Source organism: Balaenoptera borealis (assembly GCF_965194805.1).
Source record: "Balaenoptera borealis genome assembly, chromosome: 3".
NCBI classification, from domain to species: Eukaryota; Metazoa; Chordata; class Mammalia; order Artiodactyla; family Balaenopteridae; genus Balaenoptera; species Balaenoptera borealis.
The window spans coordinates 160649458-160672631 of NC_138866.1; the positions used below are offsets into that span (position 1 = coordinate 160649458).

General features: G+C 42.7%; 1 protein-coding gene across 9 annotated transcripts in view; it reads right to left on the reverse strand.

Annotated features, from left to right (window-relative positions):
* The window catches only part of SFMBT2 (Scm like with four mbt domains 2), a 223070-nt gene that overhangs the window by 33980 nt on the left and 165916 nt on the right, over positions 1-23174 (reverse strand). For all 9 annotated transcript variants that reach the window (XM_082387144.1, XM_082387141.1, XM_082387139.1 and 6 more), the window contains 5 exons: positions 21318-21444; positions 11198-11311; positions 7992-8034; positions 6122-6192; positions 3587-3726 (listed from right to left, as the gene is read on the reverse strand). In XM_082387144.1, the coding sequence (XP_082243270.1) occupies positions 3587-3726; positions 6122-6192; positions 7992-8034; positions 11198-11311; positions 21318-21444 (495 nt within the window). The remainder of the gene's footprint in view (positions 1-3586; positions 3727-6121; positions 6193-7991; positions 8035-11197; positions 11312-21317; positions 21445-23174) is intronic.

The following is a 23174-nucleotide window of genomic DNA, read 5'->3' on the forward strand; positions in this document are numbered from 1 at the left end:
CACACCCATGCCCACAGACCTTATGGACTTCTCGAAGAACCAGACAGAGGGAAAACAGCCATCACTCTACATTTTCCAAAGACAGAAAAACGTTTAACTACTAACAACCCTGATGGCCTGAAAAAGCGAACGTGCTCTGTCTTTGCTCCAATGCCCTCATTCTCTGTAAGGGAAATGCAGTTTGAAACCATGCCCAGGTCCTGGGCTGAAGCAGGAGTATTAGCATAAACATTGGCTTGGTGGGACTTAAATTTTTCTTGCACTCACGGAACCGAAGTGCTCGCTTTTTTTCTTTCTTTCCTGCCTCATGCATTTTCTGAACATCAGCAAAAAACGAGTTCCTGTCATCAGAAAACTGCTCTGGCCTAGCTTTTAAACTTGATGGCTGGCACCTATCAGAGGACTGATGAGGGCTAACTGCTGTTGAATTCTAAAAAAATTATGTAAGAAAGTAAACTAGCCAAGCCCCAAAGAAAGACTGACCCTCAGGCCACCGTGTTTGTTAACAGGGCCCGCAGGTGGCCAAGGACCTCTCTAGAACCACCGGGACGTGGGTGTGAAATGGTCTTGCGGGGACTTTACACAAGCGCATCCATTCACCAGGTTTCTGTGAGCTTCCCTGTCCCATCCTGAGCACCGGCAACAAAACCAGGCACAAATTCAGGCAGGTGACATGGCCATGGCAAGGTTGCCCTCAAGGGCTGAAAGCACTGGGGAAACTCAAGAGAGCCCATTAGGTCTAGGCGCTGTATTTTATACAGTGACAGATATCCCTACATGTAATCTGGGCTTGGTTTCTTCCTAGACCGAATCTACCATCTGCGGGATCTGTGGTCTGTGCCGACTTAAACGCACAGAAAGTGCTCACTTGTCTAGGGGTAGTGTTCCAGCAGCCTCCACCCTCCGAGGCATCGGCCCTGGCAGTAAGAAGGGCCCCTGGGCATCGAGCTTGCTGAGCTGACTCTTGGGAAGGTCTCACGGGGTCTTCCTTAACCTTCCCCACCTGGAAATAACCTCTGCTGAAGCTGAACACCCTCACGGTTCTATTAAAGGGCTCTATGGCGAGTAGGAGCTCAATAAATAAAGTTTAGTCGATTGACAGAAGTTGACTTAAATTTGTTAGCTGATTTCCCAGCCTGAGGGAGTAAAGGTGGCAAACCTAAAAGGAACTGGGGACGTTAGAGGCTGACCCAGTGAGCAGCATGGTGAGAAAATGGGACCAAGAAGAGAGAAAGCTCAGGAGCGGATGCAGAACTCAGTGTGTGTTCACTCGCGTGTGTTCACTGGGTATCTGCTACGTGCTCGACGTTGTATTGTAACAGCATGATACGAAGGACAGATGTTAATAATGGTGGGTCCTGAGTCATTTAGAAATTAATTATATTTACCATCCTTGAAGCAAACTTTGGATTAACCGTTAATAATTTTGGATTGTTGGATATTTTGATTTCTGTACTTATCGGTTCCCAGAAAGAATATGAGTGATCCAGAGTTCAATGCACTAAGTGAGCAAATTCCCCTTCTCAGTGTGCGTGTTAGGGATATGTAAATAGAGTTGCTGATATCTTCCCCTTTCATCCTACAGCAACAAAAGAGGTGTCAACAGATAAAGGGCTCTACCTTGGTAATTCAGTCTTATATCTGGGCTGGAAGGTGAGTTTAAAAGAAGTGACCCTTATTTATGTGGGGTTTTCGGTTCTTTACAAAGGATGATGTCTCTGGGCTCACCCTGCAGGGGAGGGCTCCTCGTCTCCCGCCTACCCTGTAAACAGTCAGATGGAAAGAATAAATACTATGGGCCAAGCCGGGGCCCTACACCATGTCTCGGCTGCTGGCTGGGGCTCAATTCCCAGCATTCCCCGATGGCCTCCAAGAGGGGCGGCCCCACCCCCTCCTCGGCCACCATCTCCCTTTAACTTCTCATCAATGGGATCCACTCGCCCCTCAGGCTGGACGCCAGCCTTGCACTGTTTGATTTCAGAACGTAAAGCATGAAGGTGATAGATCTCAAGAAAAGCAAGTCTAAATAAAGACACAGGCAAAGCGCCCAGGACGGGGTCCTGGCCCGCAGGAGACTCTGGATTCGAATTTCTGCACTTTCCACGCCTGTCCCTATGGTCCTCATATTTAAGGTGCTGCAAGCGTTCCTTCCTGTTTTCCTTCCCGTGATCCCACCAATGCTCCTGGCTTCCCAGATGCTTTTCCGTCCCCTGGAGCAGGCTGCCCCCTTCCCCCACCCCACAGGCCGTGCAGGAAGCCCCCGAGATCTCCAAGCCCCTGAGCCCACCCTGAGATACTGACTACCCTGAAGATGCTATTGGCTTGTCCGTCGCGCCCATGACTGAAAGCTCAGGACGGGCAGGAAGCACCTGCTGTGCATCTTCTACGTCAAATTCGTCTGAGTAAATAACAACAGCAGTAGCCTGGTCCCTTTCTTACAGGGTTGCTTCTCAACTGTAACCCCAATTTTTTCTCTAAAACAGATTTTTTTCCGAAATATGAGAAAGTCTTTAACTGCGAATACTGTTGATGGCCTGAAAAGGTAAATGCATTCCGGCTTTGCTGCAATGATCTCCTCCTCTTTGGGCGAAATGAAATGTGAAATCTCACAGGGGCTCTCGCAAGGTGGTGTCACCTGGGCTCCAGTCACCCACAGCTTCAGCCCCATATCCCTCAGGACACCAGGGAAGCCGTTCCCAGACAGCCCCTCTCCTCCATCCTGCCTCCTACTGAGGCAGAAGGCCAGCCAGATTTCTCATTTTCTCTTTTCAAAACATAACATACTCTTTTATACCAGTGAATTTTACACCTCTACGTAAGGACCAATGCCGTCCTCCAGCCGCACGTGACCACCCTGAACTCCACCGGCGCAGCCTCATCTGTGCTGTGCACTCAAGGCGCCGTCACTTTGCCTACTTCAGATCAAGTGCCACATCCAGAGATCCGTCACAGCCCCCCCTGCGCCCAGGCCACACGCTCTGGTCTCCACCGAGCCTTCACCCGACTGTACGTCTCACTTAGAATTATGTCATCTCCCAAATGGGCAGAGGGCAGGGGGTGTTTATTTCTTGACCTGGTACTTGATGCCGTGCCTGGCTCCCAGAAGTTGCCGAACACACATTTGTTCAATGGATAAATGGACGGATAAATGGATAACTGGATCGCTGTGCCCAAGGAATTAAAACACATGGTATAATTAACTCATCATGGTATAGTTTGATGTTTGGGGGGTGCTTTTTTGTCACAAAAAACAGGAATGTACCTACACAAAGGCTCAAAATAGGCCATCTCTTTAAACAGAAAAGCCATGATTCACAAAAGACTTTACTCAAATGTAGAGCAGCGTTTCCCTGACTCGGGGTGGAAGGCACATCCCTCCCACTAGACAGGGAGTGTTTCCGGGACAGGAACACCATTTCTATCTTTGTACCACCAGCCTCCAGCCCACAGGACTGAGAGGAAAGAGGTGCTTGGTACATGTTGCCTGAATGGACTCAAATTCCTATGACCCCCTTCTTCAGGGATTGTGCCCATGTGGCCACCACCCCGTGAAAACCAGTCCCCTGTGGCTGTGGGTGTGCTTTACCTCTTTAAGGACCAGCACGCATTTGCCTGGTCCCACCGACTGAGGCAGCTCTGCGATCCTCCCCTTGTTGAGGTAGGGGCCCGAGAAACACCTGTGGTTGATGAAAAGCTGAGGACAGCAGTACTTCCCGTTGACGGTACCTGCAGGGAAGAGAAACACAGCTGATGCTTTCGGACCGGAGAAACCTGCTTAACCCACTGTGTTGGCAAAACTACCCAGAGGTGCACTCTGTCTTCATATCAGAATGTTTTACATCCACAGTAATATCTTAGGAATCCTGATTATTTTTTTCTACCATATAAATGAACCTTTCTGTTTATTATGCAGGATTCAAAACACACACACAAAACACAAAAAATAAGACAAGGACAACTAAGGTATCCTCCAATGTAGCTTAAAGAGAAAAACACCAGTTACACAGACAGCTAAGTTCCCCTGTGTAACCTACCCCAGGAAATCCTGCACCCAACCCCCCAGAAAGAACCCACTACCCTGAAGCTGGCATTTACCATTCCCACGAGGGTCTAGATACTTTACCACACAACATATTATGTGTATCCACAAGCAATTCAGGATACTTAGGTTATTTTTAAAATATTCCATAAAGGTTTTCTGCAACATTTTGTCAGTTCAACATGAGGTTTCTGAGATCCACCCAAACGGGTAAATGTATATCCAGAAAATTCATTCACTTTTCACTTTGTGTAGTATTCCACTGTGTGAATATAACACAACTGAATTTTCTATTCTCTTACTGATGGACATTTCGTTGTTTCTACTTTTTAAATATTACTTATGGTGCTTTAATGAACACAACTGTGAAAATCCACTCCTGCTTCCGGACAAGAGATTCTTCCAGGTCTACAACATGGGGTGGAACTGCTCAGCCACCGGGTCTGTGTATCCTGTTTTACTAGAAGCGGCCAAGCTATTCACCACAGGGACCCAAATTACACTCGAATAAGCACTGCCCAGTTCCTGTTTTTTTTTTCCAACTGAAGTATAGTTGATTTACAATGTTGTGTTAGTTTCGGGTATACAACACAGTGATTCAGTCATACATATATATGTATGTATCTATATTCTTTCTCAGATTCTTTTCCCTTATATGTGATTACCAAATACTGAGTGGAGTCCCCTGTGCTATACAGTAGGTGCTTGTTGGTTATCTATTTTGTCTATAATCGTGTGTATCTGTTCATCTTTGCCCCACACCCACGCCAACCCTAGGTGTGGTCAAACTTTCTCATCTTGCCAGTCCATGGATGTGAAATGCGCCTCCCAGGGGCTTAACTCTACATCTTCCTCATTAGCCTTTCTACTTATAAAGCAAAAGGGCAAGGTGCTGATCTAATTGTGTCTCAAGCTGCCGCGGGGAAAAAGCAGAACAACTAAATGGTGAGGTATTCCTGTCATCACTGGGATGCGCCCTGATGTCCTACACACACGGACTGCGGTCACCAGCCAGCTGACACTCACCCTCTCCTGCCACTGTTCCAAGTCAAGCTGCACTAACAGCATAAAACTTTCTTTCTCTATAAAAACTTGTTATTCATTTGGGATGGTGATTTGACAGTCTGGGAAGCTTTGTTCTCACAGGACTTCAACTGAGAACCAACAGGTAAGGAGGGAGACATGTTATTTTTCTGGGTATGAAACAGGAGTAAAATAACAATTACCAACTCTGAAAGATGACATGGTTCTTTTAAAACCATTCTGAAGTTTGAATTTTATACAACAGGCAAAAAAAAAAAAAAAAAAAGTCCATAGCTGCATTTACAAGGAAATTTGGGGATAGAATTACTCTGCCCAGACCTTTAGGAAAAAACCACCTTAGTAAGTCTACTCACAAAACCGCTCTCTTTACTACAAAGAAAACTTTGCCTAATAGGATTCTTCCACGGTATATAGGTTTTAATCCTGGAATTCAGAACAGGCTTCGTTTTGGCTGGAAAATAGAATTCTTAATCAAATATATTACTTAATGTACAAACATGTCTATAATCAGATTTGTGGTCAAAGGGTAATTCACGTCTGTGTTTTTAAAGGTTATTGTAAGATGCAGGACTTTATATATTAAAACACATATACTGTTCCCAACCAGCTATTCAAACAGAGGGTTTTAGGGAACAATTCAGAAGCCCACAGGGACTTAAGGATTAACCACTAGTGTAAACATGCAAGTGCAACTGGCATACGATGTCCAAAAAGAAATGCCTAATAACGATATTTTCAACTCCTTCTTTTTCCACATGATTATTCGTGATACACAGTCCTAACTGGGCTCGTAATTTCCAAGTAACACATGGACCCTTTTCCTCAGACCAAGGGAAGTGTCTAGAGCTACTGACCAAGAAGCAGAAGAGGCACCAAGAATTTAGCTTAGAAATGAGTAGGTATCTGTAAATAAGCAGCAAGAAAAAAAGACAGTTGGCTCAAAGTTGAGTATTTTCATGTTGACCTAAAAATATATCCATGTCTCCAGTCACAGCGACATACTGGGAAGCGTCAGGGCGTCCTAAGTAGCTCGTTTACCTGTGGTGTCCAGGTGAGGGAATAAACAAAGGTCGTGAGGTATTTTCTCAACAGGCACTGTGGATGACGATCTGTGGATAAAGAAAAAACTCCCATGGGTTTCACGCTTTTGAAGAAACTGGTACCTTCCAAAGTCTTTTCATAACTTAAAGCAACTATTAGAGAAATCTAAGCTAAGAATGTGGTCAGATACAACGTGTGCATGTATACGAACAGGTAAGATCTTTGGGGGCAAGTCTTACAATAATTCCAAGAAGCCTATGGGTCTCCAGCCCCTGGAGGGGTCATCACTGATCACTGAGGTTCCTCTAGGTCACTCCTGGGCTTGTCGCTTGTGACAGAATTATAATAATGTCCTTAATTATATTTAGGACATGCAGAAAGTCAGCTTGCATTGACTTTAAGTCAGACTTCTCCTCATCAATGACCTTCTGCTGACTTTTGATTTCTGGCGTCCATGCTTGTGTGGGTCATGGCCGCACTGAAAACAAAATCTCCAAAGAAAATCTAAGAAGTGATGATTCTTAAAATGTGAAGTAGGTTTATGAGTCTAAGACAGAAGTCTGTGCTGTTGTTCAGTAAAAAGTTGCCGAACAAATATAAAAACTGTCGCCTTAGGGGAAAAGAGGCAACTTGGCTTTCCCGGGGATGTACAGGCTGGGTGCGTAGAAACCGCGTAGCTGGAAAACTAAACTCCAAGTACACGGAAACGCGAGATCTTAGTGGGGTCATCTATGGTGCTGGTTCCCAAAGTGGGGTCCCCCAGCTGTCAGATCAGCATCACCTGGGAACCTGTTACACCTGGAGATGCTCAGGCCCCACCACAGACACCCTGAGTCAGAAATTCTGCAGAAGGGGCCCAGCAACCTGTGTTTTAACGAGCTGTCTAGTGACAGACGCGAGTAAAGGGTGAAAATCACTGATCCACAGACTGCAAATTGAGGAGTCATGAATTCAAATTTGGCCTCCGTGACGTGACTGTTAGCTTAGTTTTTCCTCTCTATTTCAATGTTATCCAGATAAAACTGGAGTGAGATGATTAACCTGAAACACTGTTAGAAATGTAAAAAGAATACCCAGAAAACTGTTATTTGCATCAAATAGCAATGCAGTTATTATTCAATTTCATTTTATTTAAGTTTCAATTCAGGTACATGAAAAAAAAAGCTGTTTTCAATTCCCTTTCCAACAGTCTACTAAGAAAACATAATGACTTGGTAAGGGATGTGTATGGTAGTATATTCCAGACATTTTCCAATATATAAGAACGTTACCAACAGTGACTATTTTCCAAAAATATACAGCCGGCCTGTCCACAGGCTGTCAAACACCCTCCTTCCTCATAAAATCACAATAGAAATGTGGAGTAATCTACATTTATTCAGCATCGGAGGGCCCACACATTTTCACATAGAATCTAATTTAATCTTCCTAAAACACCTGAGAAATGGGTATTTTACAGAGGAGGGCATTGAGATGGGGAGAAATAAAGCAACCTGCTCCAGCTCACTGGGCTGGGAGCGGGCAGAGCCGAGGCCTGGACGGGCAGCTCTGCGGGGCCCCTGGGGGCATTAAGAACCATGGGCACAGAGTGCCTTTACCAGCAATGCAGGACACTGGGCATCCTTCAGGTCGGCTGAGCTGGGAGGAAAGTGAGAAGTTACGATCTGGAGAAGAAACTGCTTTAGAAGCAAGACCTGTGTCCTGCACATAATAGATGCACAATAAGTAACAGGAGCTATGTGTTACTGTCCCCTCTACTACTGTGCTAGGTGTTGACTAGCTCTCTAACGAAAACAGCCCTGTTTCCCATCCTCTTGAAAGACACTTTAGAGTTTACCACGGAGTTTTTGTGAAAAAACAAACTTACTGTTTTTCTGGTTGCACAACGGCGATCTTTCTCTTCTTTTGTGCTGTAAAACAGGCGAAAAGGGAAAAAAAGAAAAGCAGCTTTGATAGCTAGCTAGGAAGAAGCATTTTTTAAAATGGTTCAGTAGGTATAGAACTGTCTGTTTTAAAGTAACAATTTAAAAACTGAAAAGTTATTTCATTCAGGCCACAATTTTATCTTAATTTCTTCTAGCATAAAATAGACTTTGACTTTTCAGAAATGAAATCTAAATAGAATTTAGTACATTTAACTTTATCACTACACTGGCTACTTTATTCTAAAATGTGCTTCTAATAAAAAGAAAAAGAGCACACATATCAGACCTCCCAGGAACACAGCTGGTAAGATGGATTGGTGTAAGCACGATTACCCAGATGACTTTTTTCCCCACAGAAAATGTGATAAGTCAAAAAATTTTACCATAGCAGCATGCTCCCAAATTAGGATTAGAGGCATGTTTATAAACTACAACTTTTTATCATTAAAAGGAGGATTGGTGCCTGGCAAACATATACGCCTGTCAAATAGTGACCTAAACCAGCCAGTAATAAACTTGGGGTTAAGAACATTTCCAGTTCACATTTGTAACTGGTTAGAGTCACCTTCACAAAGACAGACCAGAGCTTCTGGCATAGATAAATTTGGGCACAGATAAGCCTGCATCTTCCAACATTAGCAAAAATTAATTCTAACAGAACTTCTAAAGCTGTCAGAGTTTGGCAGATTCATTTAGACTTTGCCTCTTCAAAGCAAAATGTACATGTGAGAAACAAGACGAAAACAAAAATAAATAAGAGAAATAGTGACTCAAATTTCATCTATTCTTGATTTTATTTAGTATCTAATCCCAGCACAGGCAGACCTCAGAGATATTGTGGGTTCAGTTCCGGACCACCCCAATAGAGTGAATATCGCAATAAAAGAGTCACAGGAATTTTTTTGTTTCCCAGTGAATATAAAAGTTATGTTTACACTATACTGTAGTCTACTAAGTGTGTAATAACATTGTCTAAAAAAACAATGTACAGGGCTTCCCTGGTGGCGCAGTGGTTGAGAGTCTGCCTGCCAATGCAGGGGACACGGGTTCGAGCCCTGGTCTGGGCCCGTGAGCCACAATTGCTGAGCCTGTGCGTCTGGAGCCTGTGCTCCGCAACAAGAGAGGCCGCGATGGTGAGAGGCCCGCGCACGGCGATGAGGAGTGGTCCCCACTTGCCGCAACTAGAGAAAGCCCTCGCACAGAAACGAAGACTCAACACAGCCATAAATAAATAAATAAATAAATAAAAGAACGTGAATTTCTTTAAAAAAAAAAAAAATGTACATACCTTAATTAAAAAATACTTTATTGCTAAAAAATGCTAACTATCGTCTGAGGTTCAGTGAGTCGTAGTAGTAACATCAAAGGTCACTGATCACAGATCACCACAACAAATACAATGATAAAGAAAAAGTTAGAAATATTGCAAGAATTACCAAAATGCGACACAGAGACATGAAGTGAACAAATGCTGTCGGAAAAGGGGCATCATAGCCTTGCTTGATGCAGGGTTGCCTCAAACCTTCAATTTGTAAAAAACGCAGTGTCTGTGACAAGAGGTCTGCCTGTAATTACTACGAAAAAGTATGAACTCCGTGATCTCTAAAGTGAAAAATGAGTGTAGACTAACTTGCCTAACTCAGTCTTTGCTAATTAGGGTGAGATGCCTGAATCGTGTGATGTTTTGATGAGAAGCCACACACAACAGACCGGGAAGCGAAGTGCGAAACAGAGAGGAAACATCATTATGTTCAGCTTAACCCCGTGGGACTTCATCCAGAAAAACTCAAAACTCAGAATGCTCGTCGCCTCCCAAATCCACGTGAAGGAAGGAGGAAGAGGATCAGGGCACAGATTTCTGTCTGAGGCACAGGGGGTAGGGCCCAAACCCGGAGAACCCGGGGAGAACCTGCCCAGTGGCTGTGGAGGCTGAGAGCCAAGGAACCGCGTCATTTTAAGTGAGAGTAAAAGAAAAAGAAAAAGAATGTCCTTGAGACTGAAATAATTATTCTAAGCTCAGATTTTTAGAAATATTTTAAAGTGAGGGACAGTGACGTCACTGTTATTGGATCAGATCCAGCGTGCAGTATGGGGTACAGAAGGATTCCTTAAAATCCGCCTCTGTCTATAACCTGGGCCCCCTGCTTTCATTCACATGGATAATGCCCCATCCAACTCGTAATGAATATGCAGTAGGTCTCTTAAGTGTCCTTCAAAATCTGCTGACATCAGGGAACAGGAAGCCGACTATGGGATGGAACTCTCTTTATGGCAAAGTTCTGAGCATCTACGTAAGCGACCTTATGGTAGGATGCCACAAAGAAGTCAGCCAGCATATAAATTAATAAAGAAAACATTAGAAATATAATATATTTCACAAAAATTAAAGCCCCTTACCTTTAAGGACTCACATTTTAAAATAATACTTCTGTTACCCATTAGGGGGGAGTAATAAATGCCGAGATTGATTAGGTTTCAAGATTTGTAAATGGTTACCATTCCAGGAAAATGACCTACAATAATATATGTTAAAACACACACTTATATGTATTTAAGTGGTATGTGTGTGTGTGTGTGTGTGTGTGTGTGTGTGTGTGTATGTGATGCTGTGTGGTTTAATTACTAATATTGTTTTAATTTGGCACTTTTGTGATCAGAAGATGCGATATAATGCACTTCTCAAAGTCCAGTTGAAATCTCACTGGTTTAGTTAGTGCTCAGAGTAGTTAAGTGTTTATATCTATGTCAGTAAATTATTGGGACCAATTATGATTATTTTGGGGTAAACCTCATGAGGAAAAGTAGTTCCTTCTCAGATATGATCATACAAACGTATAGTATATTTAGCTGAAATTTTTTCTAATCAAGATCATGAATTGTACACAAAACAGGGAGTGAAGATTCCAGATCCTCTCTCTGTGCCTCATCATGTGACTTAGTTTGTCAACCAGGGAAATGCTTCCGCATATTCATCTCATGCAGACATTTAAAGGATAAATGAGACAAAAGTACTGGTGCTCTGTGTGAAATCAACAATCTTTTTTGATTTTTACAATTTGGCTCCACTAACTATCTTTACCAAACTGCCTGTTTATTCACCCAAGTCCCAGATGTTACCAAGTTGGGCTCCGAGCAGGGCGATACTTACAGACTGTCTTGTGTGGTGTGGTCAGAGGGTAGGAGTTGGCTTCACACCAGCCCACGGGGAAGATGTCCATGGATTCAACGTCAACGATGAACTCTGGAGCCGGACTCTGCAGGCCTGCAAGGAGTCAAGACAGCAGGTGCAAACAGGTTTTACCAACAAAGACACAGAAGAAGGAGGGAAAATACAGGGCAGCCCTGAGATGGAAGAAGACATTCCTCTGAATGTTAAACACAAAGCCGACAGTATCTTACAACAGACACAAATGCCTGAAATGTAAAGTAGCAGGAGTACAAGGCATTCACATGAAGTGGGGGTCTGGAAAGGAGAGCTACTTGCCCCTGAAAATGGGAGGAAGAGGAAGGAATCTGGGGACAATTGGCATCTAAGCCAGAAAGGCTAGAAGGAACAAATGTCCTTCTTTCCTAAGAACAGCTTTGAAATTAAGGAAGGTGGTCCAGCTTGTGGGGTGGAAGCAACAAGACTTCTTCATCCAACACCAAGCAGAGGTCAATCTTCTTCCAATAAAAGTTAAATGCTCCAGTTAAAAGGAACTAGTAGGGCTCAGTAACACTAGTTATAAGTAGTGATCACCAAAGCACAATTTCCTAGGGAATGTGTTCGTTTATCCTGTGATGGAAGTCACTTATTTTGAACCCAGTTTGCAGTCTGCATACTTTTGCCATTTCACACAAAAATCACTTATACAGGAATGTCTCTTTAGTGGGGATCTGCCTACGTATCACCTCCTGTTTCATAATCATAATGGTGCCTGTGATAAATCAGCATCACAGCTGAGAGACTCTGAAAGAGAGAAAAGATCTGGATGTAATATGAGCAAAGGTTCCAAGAAACTCTGCTTACTGAGAGAGTAAATTTAGAACCCAGCAAACTAGTGAAAAGAAGGACTAGTTCTACACCGAATCAATAGTTCTTTAAAAACACACTTTGAGGGAAGACACTCTTGAACTAAGAATCAAAAGATAAGAAAGAGCTCTGTTAATAGAATGACCCCCTGGCTCTGACCACTTAATCTTGCTGTGCTTTGGTTTCTTCACTGCCAATCAAGACGAAAATAACACTAGAAACTCCATCACACGTCATTTGATGAATTTGGAATAGCATCCCCCTCAAAACATAACTTCTTGAAGCTCAATACCAGCAAACACAAAATGTCCTAACCATTTTAGCTACGCTGGCTCCTAGAGTACGTTATTTGATAAAGGTAGGTACCCAGTTTAGCGCTAAAACGTTATTTTGGTGTAGACAAAGTGCCCTGAACACTCTGACAGTGGATACTTACACATACGTATTATCATCAACATTAGTCACGCTGAACTTTTGATTTGTTCTCAGAGAAAGGTCATTACTGTGATTGTCAATCCTAACTTCCTTCTCACTGAATTCTCCTATAATTTGAAGGATATATAAGCTACAAGAACGCAAGGAGGTTTATAGGGATTATTTTCCAACACAGTTGACTGAAAGAAAGCATTTCTGCCTTGTGTTACATGACTCAGACAATATTTAATCTATTTGCCAAAGAAATCATCAAATAAACAAGAAGACGTCCAAAACAGACAAAGGTAAAGAAACTCTCCAAGTAGCTTCAAATGTGGGAGTGATTTTTCTTGTCGAGAAGGGTGCTGGACTCTGCAGAGGGGTCAATGAAGAGGGTCACCAGGCTGTTTCCCAATTCACAAGGCACATCCTCAGCTTCAGACTCACAAAAACACAAAGATAGAGCCTATTTCTTAGCTACTCAGCAATTTTGCTAACAGGTTGAATTCATCTACTAGATACATTTGTAGTTCCAGATTTATGTTTAGGTACAAAAAAGATTTTCAAGGTCAAAGTAGTACTTCGAAAGGGAGCATAAAGTGAACTTTATAGCTTACTCCTTCCTGAATTATTTCTATTTTCCAGTGTTCTGCTAGTTCATACTAATGCTTTAACATATACACTTCTATAGCAATGTATACATTCATGTATTTCTAAGGCCATCTTTACCATACTTCTAATATTCTTTGATCATGCTTTCCGTTCAATTCAACAAACACTTAGGAGCTACAAATGTGTCACCAACCTTGTTCTCCAGAAAGCTACAGTCCTGCCTTCCTTCCACCCCCAAATCTGGCCCATTAAGGCATCTATTAAATAATAACTGATGGAAAAATGGGGTATTTATCATCCAGGAAAGTATCTGTGAACCTGAAACTTTTCTAATCCTCTTCTGAATGATGAGTACTAATTTTTTATTTCCTTTTATCAATCTTATGAATCTAGAAATATCTGGCTGGACTCAACAATAATTTTTTAAAACATAACCCATTATTTCCCAAGATTAGAGACTCAGTAGCTTACAAAATAAGTCATTAAAATGTTGCCAATGCTCCTTCTTGATTTTTCTAGGACGGCCAAAACTACCTATGTGAAGAGAGATACTCCGCTAAGGGCCTCTGCAATATTCTTTATCATTTTATAGAACAATGTCCGATGAACAACACAAGGCCATACTCAATCTCTGACTTTGTTTCAGCTACATCAAGTCATGGATTCTACTTATTCATTCTTACCCAAAACCTTCATCTCAAAAACCACTGGGAAGCCTAAACCTCCATCTACGGGGCCATACTTGAATAAGTTACAGTACATTCCTATAATGGAATATCCATCCTGCTGCTATAAAAAAGAATGAGAAAACCTCTTTATATATTTATACATAAAGATGTATATTTGAGTAAAAGAAAAGCAGGGCACAGAACACTGTGTATATTTAGTATGCTACCATCTGCTTTAAAGGGGAAAATAACATACTTATATGTGCATGAGATAAATCTGGAAGAAATGAAAAATCCTAATTCAGTGGGTGTCTGTTGGGAAAGGGCCTGACGGACAGGAGTGGGGGGAGACAATATGACCAAAGATACTTTATGTATTTTCAGCCCTTGTGAATGAATTACCTATCTTACAACTACAACCTCGCCATCATCACAATGACAACCACACAACAAAGATATTCAGAGAAGAAAGGAGGTTCTCATACGGTATGGCCACAGAGGTTGGATTAAGGGAGGACAAGTTACCTTAAAAGGAAATTAAATGATGTCATTTTACTGTTACAGGAGAAAGACTTTCCATACTCACAGGGTCCATGTACCAGCATATAAAGTTGGAGGAATCACTTTGGAACCTTAAAATGGTTTTGCAATTTGCGATATCCTGAGACTCCGTCCTCAGACCAGCGCATCCCATCCACTTCCACAAAGTGCCTCTTGCCCTTCTGTCTGCAGAGACTGTATCACAGCTTAACCCAGCAGAGGATGCAGGGCGCTGTGATATAATCGGTGGCCCCTTTTATTGGGAACATCAGGAAGAAAGAAGAGGATGGCTGTGATGATGATGAAGTATCTTCCTAGGAACACAATCCAATCAAACTCCTCACAGTAGTAACTGCTTCATTCCCAGCAAATTATGGATGGGAATGAGCATGGGCGAGCACCAGTGGAGATGCCGGTGGGACCAGAGGCAGGAAGGCTGTGAGGGCAGAGGCTAGGAGCAACCACGGAGGAAGTACATGATGTTCACTGACTACACTAATAGAATCCGAATGACCCCTGCATCTCAGGTGAGAGCCAGCACAGGAAGAAAGGCGAGAGGGATTGAGGGACTCGTCCAGCGCCCTCATCAAGAGTTAAAGGCCACACCAAGTTGTGATGGGCTCGAGTGTGCGATGAAAAGGTAAAGCACTGGAAGAAAAGCAAGACCTGGGTGCTGGAAACCCCACCCGCCATCCAGCCTGGGCCCTCCATCTGCAGACGGGGGTCCCCAGAACAAGATCTCAGAGATCCCTTGTCAGCTCTGGAATAAATTCCTAAGGAATCAAGAGACGGCAAAACTGTGGCTGGCAAGATCGACATGCGATAGGAAACCATCTGAAGGAAAACAGAAACGGGACTAAATGTGTGACTGGAGGGAGAGATCCATCCACAGAATGGCAAACTCTTACAGCACTTACTCTGGACCAGATACCTTTCTAAGTGTTTCATCCTCACGACCCTAAGAGATCGGATGGTTTTCATCCCCATTTTATAGATGAGTAAACTGAGGGTCAGGAAAAGATCAAGCGGCCAGTAAGAGGGGGATCTAGGGTTCGAACCTAAGCAATCTAGCTCCAGAGCCTAAGAAAGCATTCGAGGCGGGCTCGTGAGGAAAACGTGGTCAGTCAGAAGTCACACTCAGCACAATGGCAGCTTGAAAGCCCAAACTTTCCTTTGGTTCCTGCTGCAAAGCCCTCTGGAGAGGAGATTTCCCCCCCTCCAGCCTCCCATCAAAAGCCTTCCCCCAAATTCCCATTTTGCTTAAGAAAGCCAGAGCCAGGGCTGTCGCTGACCACTCAGAACCTGTGTAACTGATTGGGAGTCTTCAAAGCCTGTTCAAAGACAGCAACCACTCCTGGGCCACGTTCCTTAACTGTGCAAGAACACAGGTCCTGCTCCCACATATACCCCTATCTGCTAAAGCAGCTTCTCCCCAAAATGTCTCCTGCAGCCCATACCTCTTTTTAAAGATTTAAAAACCACCCACACTGGCTTGAAATATAATTACTTTCACATTTGCATTTTCCCTTGTTTCATTCTTGCAGGTCTCTGCAAAGTGCTATTAACCACCTGACTTTATCACAAATTACAGAAAAGGCTTAAAGAGCAGTTTTCTGCACCTGGTCTCCTAGACAGAAGAGGTTGCGTCACCTGAGTTTCTTTGCCCATTTGATCTCCTAGAGGCCTTTACAAACTCTCCGTGCAAAAGAATCATCCGGGGAGGGTGACATGAAAATGCAGATTCCTAGACCCTGCTCCCAGGGCTCGGAAGTCATGGGTCTGGAGCAGCCCCAGGAATCTGCACTTTCATAGGACTTCCGTGTGTTATGATGCAGAAGGTAGTTTACTGGAACTGAACCAAGTGCACATGGAAAAAAAACTGACCAAGGAGTTTTTGAATTTTAGCTTACAAGTATAGAACATCTCACTGTCTCAAAACTCGGTTAGCCAAACAGCAGTTCTTAAGGGGCTGCTCGTATCTTAAATCGCTTTCTCGTTAAGGGACACCGATTTTATTTACTCCTCGTATCTATTCAGCAAGCCTTTAGCAAGCAGAGCACACGTGAACTCTCATACAAACATTGTGCTGTGTGATAACAGGCAAAGACAGGAGCACAGATGTTTACAGACACGAGGGGTCCACTCTGTTGGTGCACAGGCTCCAGGCGGGGAGGCGGACATGGAAGGGTGCTGCCTTCTTTCTGCTCATCAACCTCCTCCACTTTCTAGGATGCGCCCAGCACAACTCGAGCACTTTATAGATAGGACTTCACCCATAACCATCGTATAAGGCAGAATCCGTTACCCTACATTTTATGGAACTGCACAAACAAAAAAGAGAGTCTAAACTCACAAAGTGCTCAAGATCACACATCTAGGAAGCAGATGTGCATGTCGGGAGGGGGTGGCTGAATGCTGAGTTATACAATTTGAGTCTTTGCTCCGTGAGAAATACAGACTCGTTGAATATTTAGAAGAAGGCAGGGGCTGTATTATACAGAGCTAAGCCTTACTGCTCTATGAGGATGGGAGAGAAAGCAGTTGAGAGACTTCTGACATCCCAAGAGGAAGGGATGGAGACTTGGAACCAGAGTGTGGCAGGAAGAGGACAGAGATGGGGGGGGGGGACGGGCCTGGAGTCACTACTGGTCATGGGGGCAGTGGGAGAGCAAGCAGACAAGAGGATGACTTTTTGGTGTCTAACTTGGGTAGAATCATGGTGCCTCTGGGTGAGATGGGAAAGTCGAGAAGAGCAAACACAGGGGTTACAACCGTGGCCTTCGGTTGGGAAACGCAGACGTCCCCAGGGAGACGCTCTGCAGGTAGCTGGAAACAGGAGTTCTGAACGTGTTTGCTGTGAGCGATGGGCATCTGGACACGTCAGCACAGAACTACTGCTTGAGTCACAGAGGAAGAGGAGGTTGAATGGGAACCGGGGAAATAAAGGATGCTGAAGAGTTCTGACCTTCCCATATGAGGGAAGGAAATACCAGATGACCAATGAGTACATGGGAAAGACAAGGGCAAAAAGAGAGGGTTATGGGAAAGTGCACACATCAAAAGTGAAAGGTCTACACCCTTATGCCAGCACTCCTAATAAGAGAGTTGGAAGCTGGCTTAGGACGCTGTAGTATCAGGTGAAGGAGGCGAGGACATGGTCCCTGCAAGCTGCTTGCTGCCTTCCAACCTTGAAAGGTGAATGAAACTGAAAGCAAGCAGAGGAAACCAGCAGAGTACAAACTGCCAAAAGATCCACCTCCCCATAGCCAAGAAGCTGGGAACAAATCAGATACATCAGAAATGCCACTGGACAGCTGCAGAGTGTATGCGTTTCTGAAGAGGGAAAAGGAGAGATCACATCCGTCCTTGAATTGTCGCTGGTGTTTAAACACCTATGCTGAAATTCTACTTAAAGAGCCCACGCATGGCTCGCGATGGTCGTCTCCTGCGGAAATCAGGGACCACGTCCCTGCACATTCGGTCCTTGTCAATGGGGATGTGAAGTTCACGGTGAAAGGATACGGTTCCTCAAAAAGCTACCATCCAAAGTGATACACAGCTCAGACCCACAGATTGAAATTTATACACTGTGTTTTGCTAGTACTGACTGTGGAAAAATTTTATTTTCTCTATATTTTGTTTCGGAGGGCAGCAAAAAGTAAAGATCATGAGATGCTAGTAATAACCTAAGTTGATGGTTTGAGTTAAGCTCCCTGAACTTACATTTTGGTACTTCTCCACAGACCTGACGACCTCTGGGTCATCTTCATTTTTCTGTTCTCTGTATGTTTGTTTTTAACAAACCGGAAGGGAAAGCCCCAGGAAACAAATGATGGGAGGGCCATCATTCCTTCCCCACATTCAACGTGCAGAAACGCCATCCCAGAACCCCCTCCTGTTTTCATTTTTAACAGGCCTCCCAATGTCAAAACCAAGATTTGCTGCTCATGTTCTAAGCTCTCTATAAAAATTCCTGTAGTGGCAACAATAAAAGAGCTAAACAACCCAGTGGAAATGAAGCCTGCAGCTTGTGATACTTTTTACGACATAAAAGGAATTTTCTGCCTCAGCTAAAAGGCTGAAATACCTAATATTGGGGAATAAAGGGAATACGTATCACATCTCTTTGAAACGGGAGGAAAACGGTATTAATAATAACAGAGACAAGAGAAACCAAGGAAGGCAACGCAAAGATGTCAACCCTCTTCGTGAATTAATGCACTTTGAGAGTGAACAGAACACCCGCACCCTATTTGTCCCGTAAGAAAATGATCTCCAATGAATGTAACGTGACTTGGATTGTGAGATGCAGATGTACTAGGGTGTGAGCCAGTGTGTGGGGCTACGATACGAGAGGTATTGAAACTGAATGTAATTCATAGAATATGAATAAATGCTCCTAACTGTAGAGATGATAACCTAGAGCAGATAATTAACATAAGAGAAAACATCACAACGTCCTTTCCAAAACACAAAACTCCATCATCAGAAACGGCCCTGGCTCGCTGTCAGTGGTTTTTGAGAACTTGACATTCTTTCCAAATATGCACCCAAAATAATATTACACTAATCTCGTGTTTTTGATTTATCGCTTCCTCTTCAACATCAGCTCCTTTAGAGGCACTTAAAGAAATATCTGACTTTAAAAGAAGTCAAATACTAAATTAAAATGATCATTTTAATTACTAAACGTAGCCAATTAGCCATGTGTTGAAAATATTTCAAATCAATTTATTACATAAAAATAACTAACCAATTGGTATGAAGTACATTATAAATTAAGTGTCATATAAATGGTCTATAATAAGAATCACCATCATCATAAAAATAATTTAATTGCCCCAAAGTGACTGGAGTGAATCTCTAACATTTTGTCCCCAGGACTGAGGAAAGAAAACACTAAATACATAAAACTTGGAGATAATGAGAAGTAAGTGCCATTAAGCTTGCTGTCACTTTAAAAGGTCAATGTCCAGGAAGGGCCAAAAATCAAAACAAAACTCCCCCAAAAACCCCAAATTCAAGAAAGATCAGCAGACTGAATGAATTTTAACTTTAACTGATGAGGCAAATGCATAATGTTGACCAATAGCATCAGGTAAACAATATTCAACAGATTGGTTTTTTTTGAATTTTTTAATATGTAAGGTCTGGGAAAATGGACAATCAATTTTCTAACCTGCTTCCTAATGCTAACTAATTTTCATTACTCCCAATGAAAGCACTCCGGAGAATAAGAAAAAGAGCTGACATGAGCTGATTTACATTTATTTCTCTGCTATAAAACCAGAAGTTTATAACCAAAGAAAAAGCAAGGCTGTCAAAAATGTTACATATACCCTAGACATTGCTCATTATTCTTTTTAAGAATTGGGAAGTTGTAGGGTATGTTGAATTAAGCAACAAAGATGTCAAGAGCAATGAAACTGAACCCCAGGCACATGTTAATGGCTTAGCTACTTTCTCCAGCCATAAAAATCAGGACACTCTTACTGTCTCTCTGTTAGGTAATTAACAGCTATAAAGCACTTTGGAAGTACAAACTGCTAAATAAATTATGACTGCCAAAGAATTTTAACCGTCATGTGCTAAATAAGAGTGATGAAACATGGGTCTTGAACTTTACCACTTTTGTTTTCAAATTAATCATGCAAACAAGACTCTAATCTCTCATAATATTAGGCTTAGCACAGTATTAGGTAGCAAGTTCAATTTAGGGATTCAAAATCACCGAAGGGATCTTGTTTTTCCAAGAGCAGTTGATTCAACTTTATATGCAGTAATGAAAGTAAGTTCATGTCCTACTCCAGTAGCTACAGAAATATCACCATGACACTTGTGTCTACATTTTGGCTAATTCCAACTCGAGGCCATTCTACTCGAAAATCTACTAAGCTACCAACTTTTTGAGGATTTCCTTTTATTTCAGATTGATTTTGAAATCCTAAACCATAGTTATGTTATAAACTATTTTCTGGGAATTAACAACACACTGGACTTTCAGCTAGAATCACTGTTCTCTGCCCCTCCCAATCTCTTGGACTATAATATTTATTAGATGGTAGGCCTATCAAAGAACCTTCAGTGCTTTTTTAGACTTGTTTACTGACGAAAGAGGATAAAGATACTGGCACCAATTCTATGACCTTCCAAACTTTCTATTCCAATGGTGGTTGACCATGTCATAAAATTTAAAATCTGGACTAGGAAAGCTAACATCACTTCATTAGTCATCTACAGCATCTTATTCTTTTTCCATATTCATTCGAAATAACTACCAAGTGCTGTGAAACTGAAAAACAATCAAACAACTAACAAACAAACAAAAGACCCAAAGAATTTTAAATCACAGAAAGATGACACAACCTTAGAGAGCAAATTCATTTTAATTCTTCCTCATTGAAAAGATAACATCTGAAAAAGACAGTCTCCTATCTAAGCCCACAACCTGATCAAGGTTCTGCTTACAAAGCTCATGGTTCTGTGAATTATCTGGACGATTAGAAATAAAATGCAGCTCTGAAGAACAGTTTAAGCATCATTAAACAAACAAGCCTAAATTCTGCTTATTATATATTTGGGGAGAAAGTCATGTCCAGTTACTACTTTAAGGAAAAATTAAACATCTGCGAAAGAAACCAAAGTAAAGGGTATGATTCACAGTAAAATGCAAACATATAATTTTATCCTCTTAATAACCAAGACCTCAAATACCAAGTTTCAGTGACTCATATTAATTTAATTGTGACATTAGCTTTTATAATCAGAGATGTACAAAGACCACTGTGCTCCAAACATAATTATCGCACCAGAGCCTCATTTCATGAAATTATTAGTTAAGATGAGAGCCTCTGAACAAATTCATATCTGATTAGTTTCACTTATTTAAGAACGCTGAATAATTTAAGACAGTTGAAATAAAAGGAAAGCAAAAGGGGCACTTCTGAGCAGTGCTGAAGTCATCTGCACCCTGCCCTCTCCAGGTGGACCCTGAATTCAGAACGATTATGAATTGTGAGTACCTTCCAGGTGAAGCCACATCAACCTCCCCTTCACAGCAATGACAGAGGCCACGCAGAGTTCTCCCGGATTCCTGGGGTTCACAGCTTCAAGTTTCATGTTCTGTGTGAAGCCCCGGCTGAATGATGTCTGAAAGGGAAACAGAACTGACACTGAGCCAGCAGATACCACAGCCAGATAATGCGCAGCAAGAGAGTGGCCAGCTGGCACGGCAGAAATGTATACACGCGCACGCACACGCGCACATGCACGCACACAGATTTATTGATAAGACAGACAGGCGAGTGCACATGCTTAGTCTTTCCCCACCATCCATGAGGAAAGAACCACACATCCTTCGCTTGTTTCCCAGAAATGAGAAGTACGCTGGGCACACAGCAGGTGCCTAACAATATCTGCTGAATGAGCGCGAGGGTGAGTCCGTTCTGGCTTCCCAGTTCCATGTGCGTCCTTCCAACCTCGGAATCACTGTGGTACCAATCACTCCTCCCACGTCCCTGTGCTCCTCACTCACGTCCTCCAGGGCGTATCTGAGGGTGAAAGGAGACGGCGACCTCCACCTGGGATCATCTCCTTCGGCAGGATGTCTGTCCTCTAGCTTTTCTCTTGGTGCAAGGTCTGCTGGTGATGAATTCCCAGTTTTCTTTTATCTGAAATGGTCTCTATTTTCCCTTTGTTCTCTGTTTATTTTTATTTACTTTTAAAATTCATTTTTAAAAATTCACATAGAGGGAAATTCACTTTTTGGTGTGCTGTTCTAGGAAAGCAGGGCTGTCAGATGAATGCACACAATCATGCAGCCATAACCACCATCAAGACACAGAGTGTACTGTCACCCCCAAAATGCCCTTGCACTGGCCCTTTGGTGATCAATCCCTCCCAGACCCCCAACTCCTGGAACACCGATCTGCTTTCTGTTCCTGTAATTCCACTTTTTCTATAATACCATCTAAGCGGAATCCTACCCTACTTAGCGTTGTCAGTCTGGCTTTTTTCACTAAGCTAAGTGCATCTGAGAGTCAGTCAGGCTATCACACGGATGGGTACCTCATTCTACTTTACTGCTGAGTAGTTTCTACAGAGGCACCATGATTTATCTATCCATTTACCAGCTGAAGGACAGCTGAGTTGTTTCCAGGTTTTGGTAATTGTGAATAAAGCCACTATGGACATTCAAAGCCAAGTTGTTGTGTGAGCATAAGTATATTAAGCTGCTCAGGCTGCCACAGCCAATACCATGGGCCGGGCAACTTAAACAACAGAAATGTATTGTCTCATGGTTCTGGAGGCTGCAAATCCAACATCAAGCTGTGAGCAGGGTTAATTTCTTCTGAGGCCTCGCTCCTTGGCTTGAAGACGGCCATCTTCTCCCTGTGTCTTTACATGGTCTTTCCTCCATGTATGTGGCCTATGTCCTAATCTCCTTTTCTTATAGGGACACCAGTCATATTCGAGAAAGGCCTACCCATGTGATCTCATTTTACCTTAATTACTTCTCTAAACACTCTAAGTACAGTCACATTTTGAGATACTGAGAATTAGGGCCATAACACATGAATTTTGGGGGGACAAAATTCAGCCTCTAACACTAAGTTCTCTAGAAACGGAAGGATTGCTGGACCATATGGTAAATGCACATTTCTAAGAAACTGACAAATTATTTTCCAATATGCCATTTTGCACTCCCACCAGCAGTGTACGGAGTTTCAGTTGCTAAACATCCTCACCAGCATGTGGTAGTACCAGTTTTTCAAGTTTTAGCCTTTCTAATAGGTAGGTCTAGTGGTATCCCATTGTGCTTTTAACTTTCATTTTCTCTGTAACCAATGAGGTTCAGCACTTTTTCACATGTCTGTCAC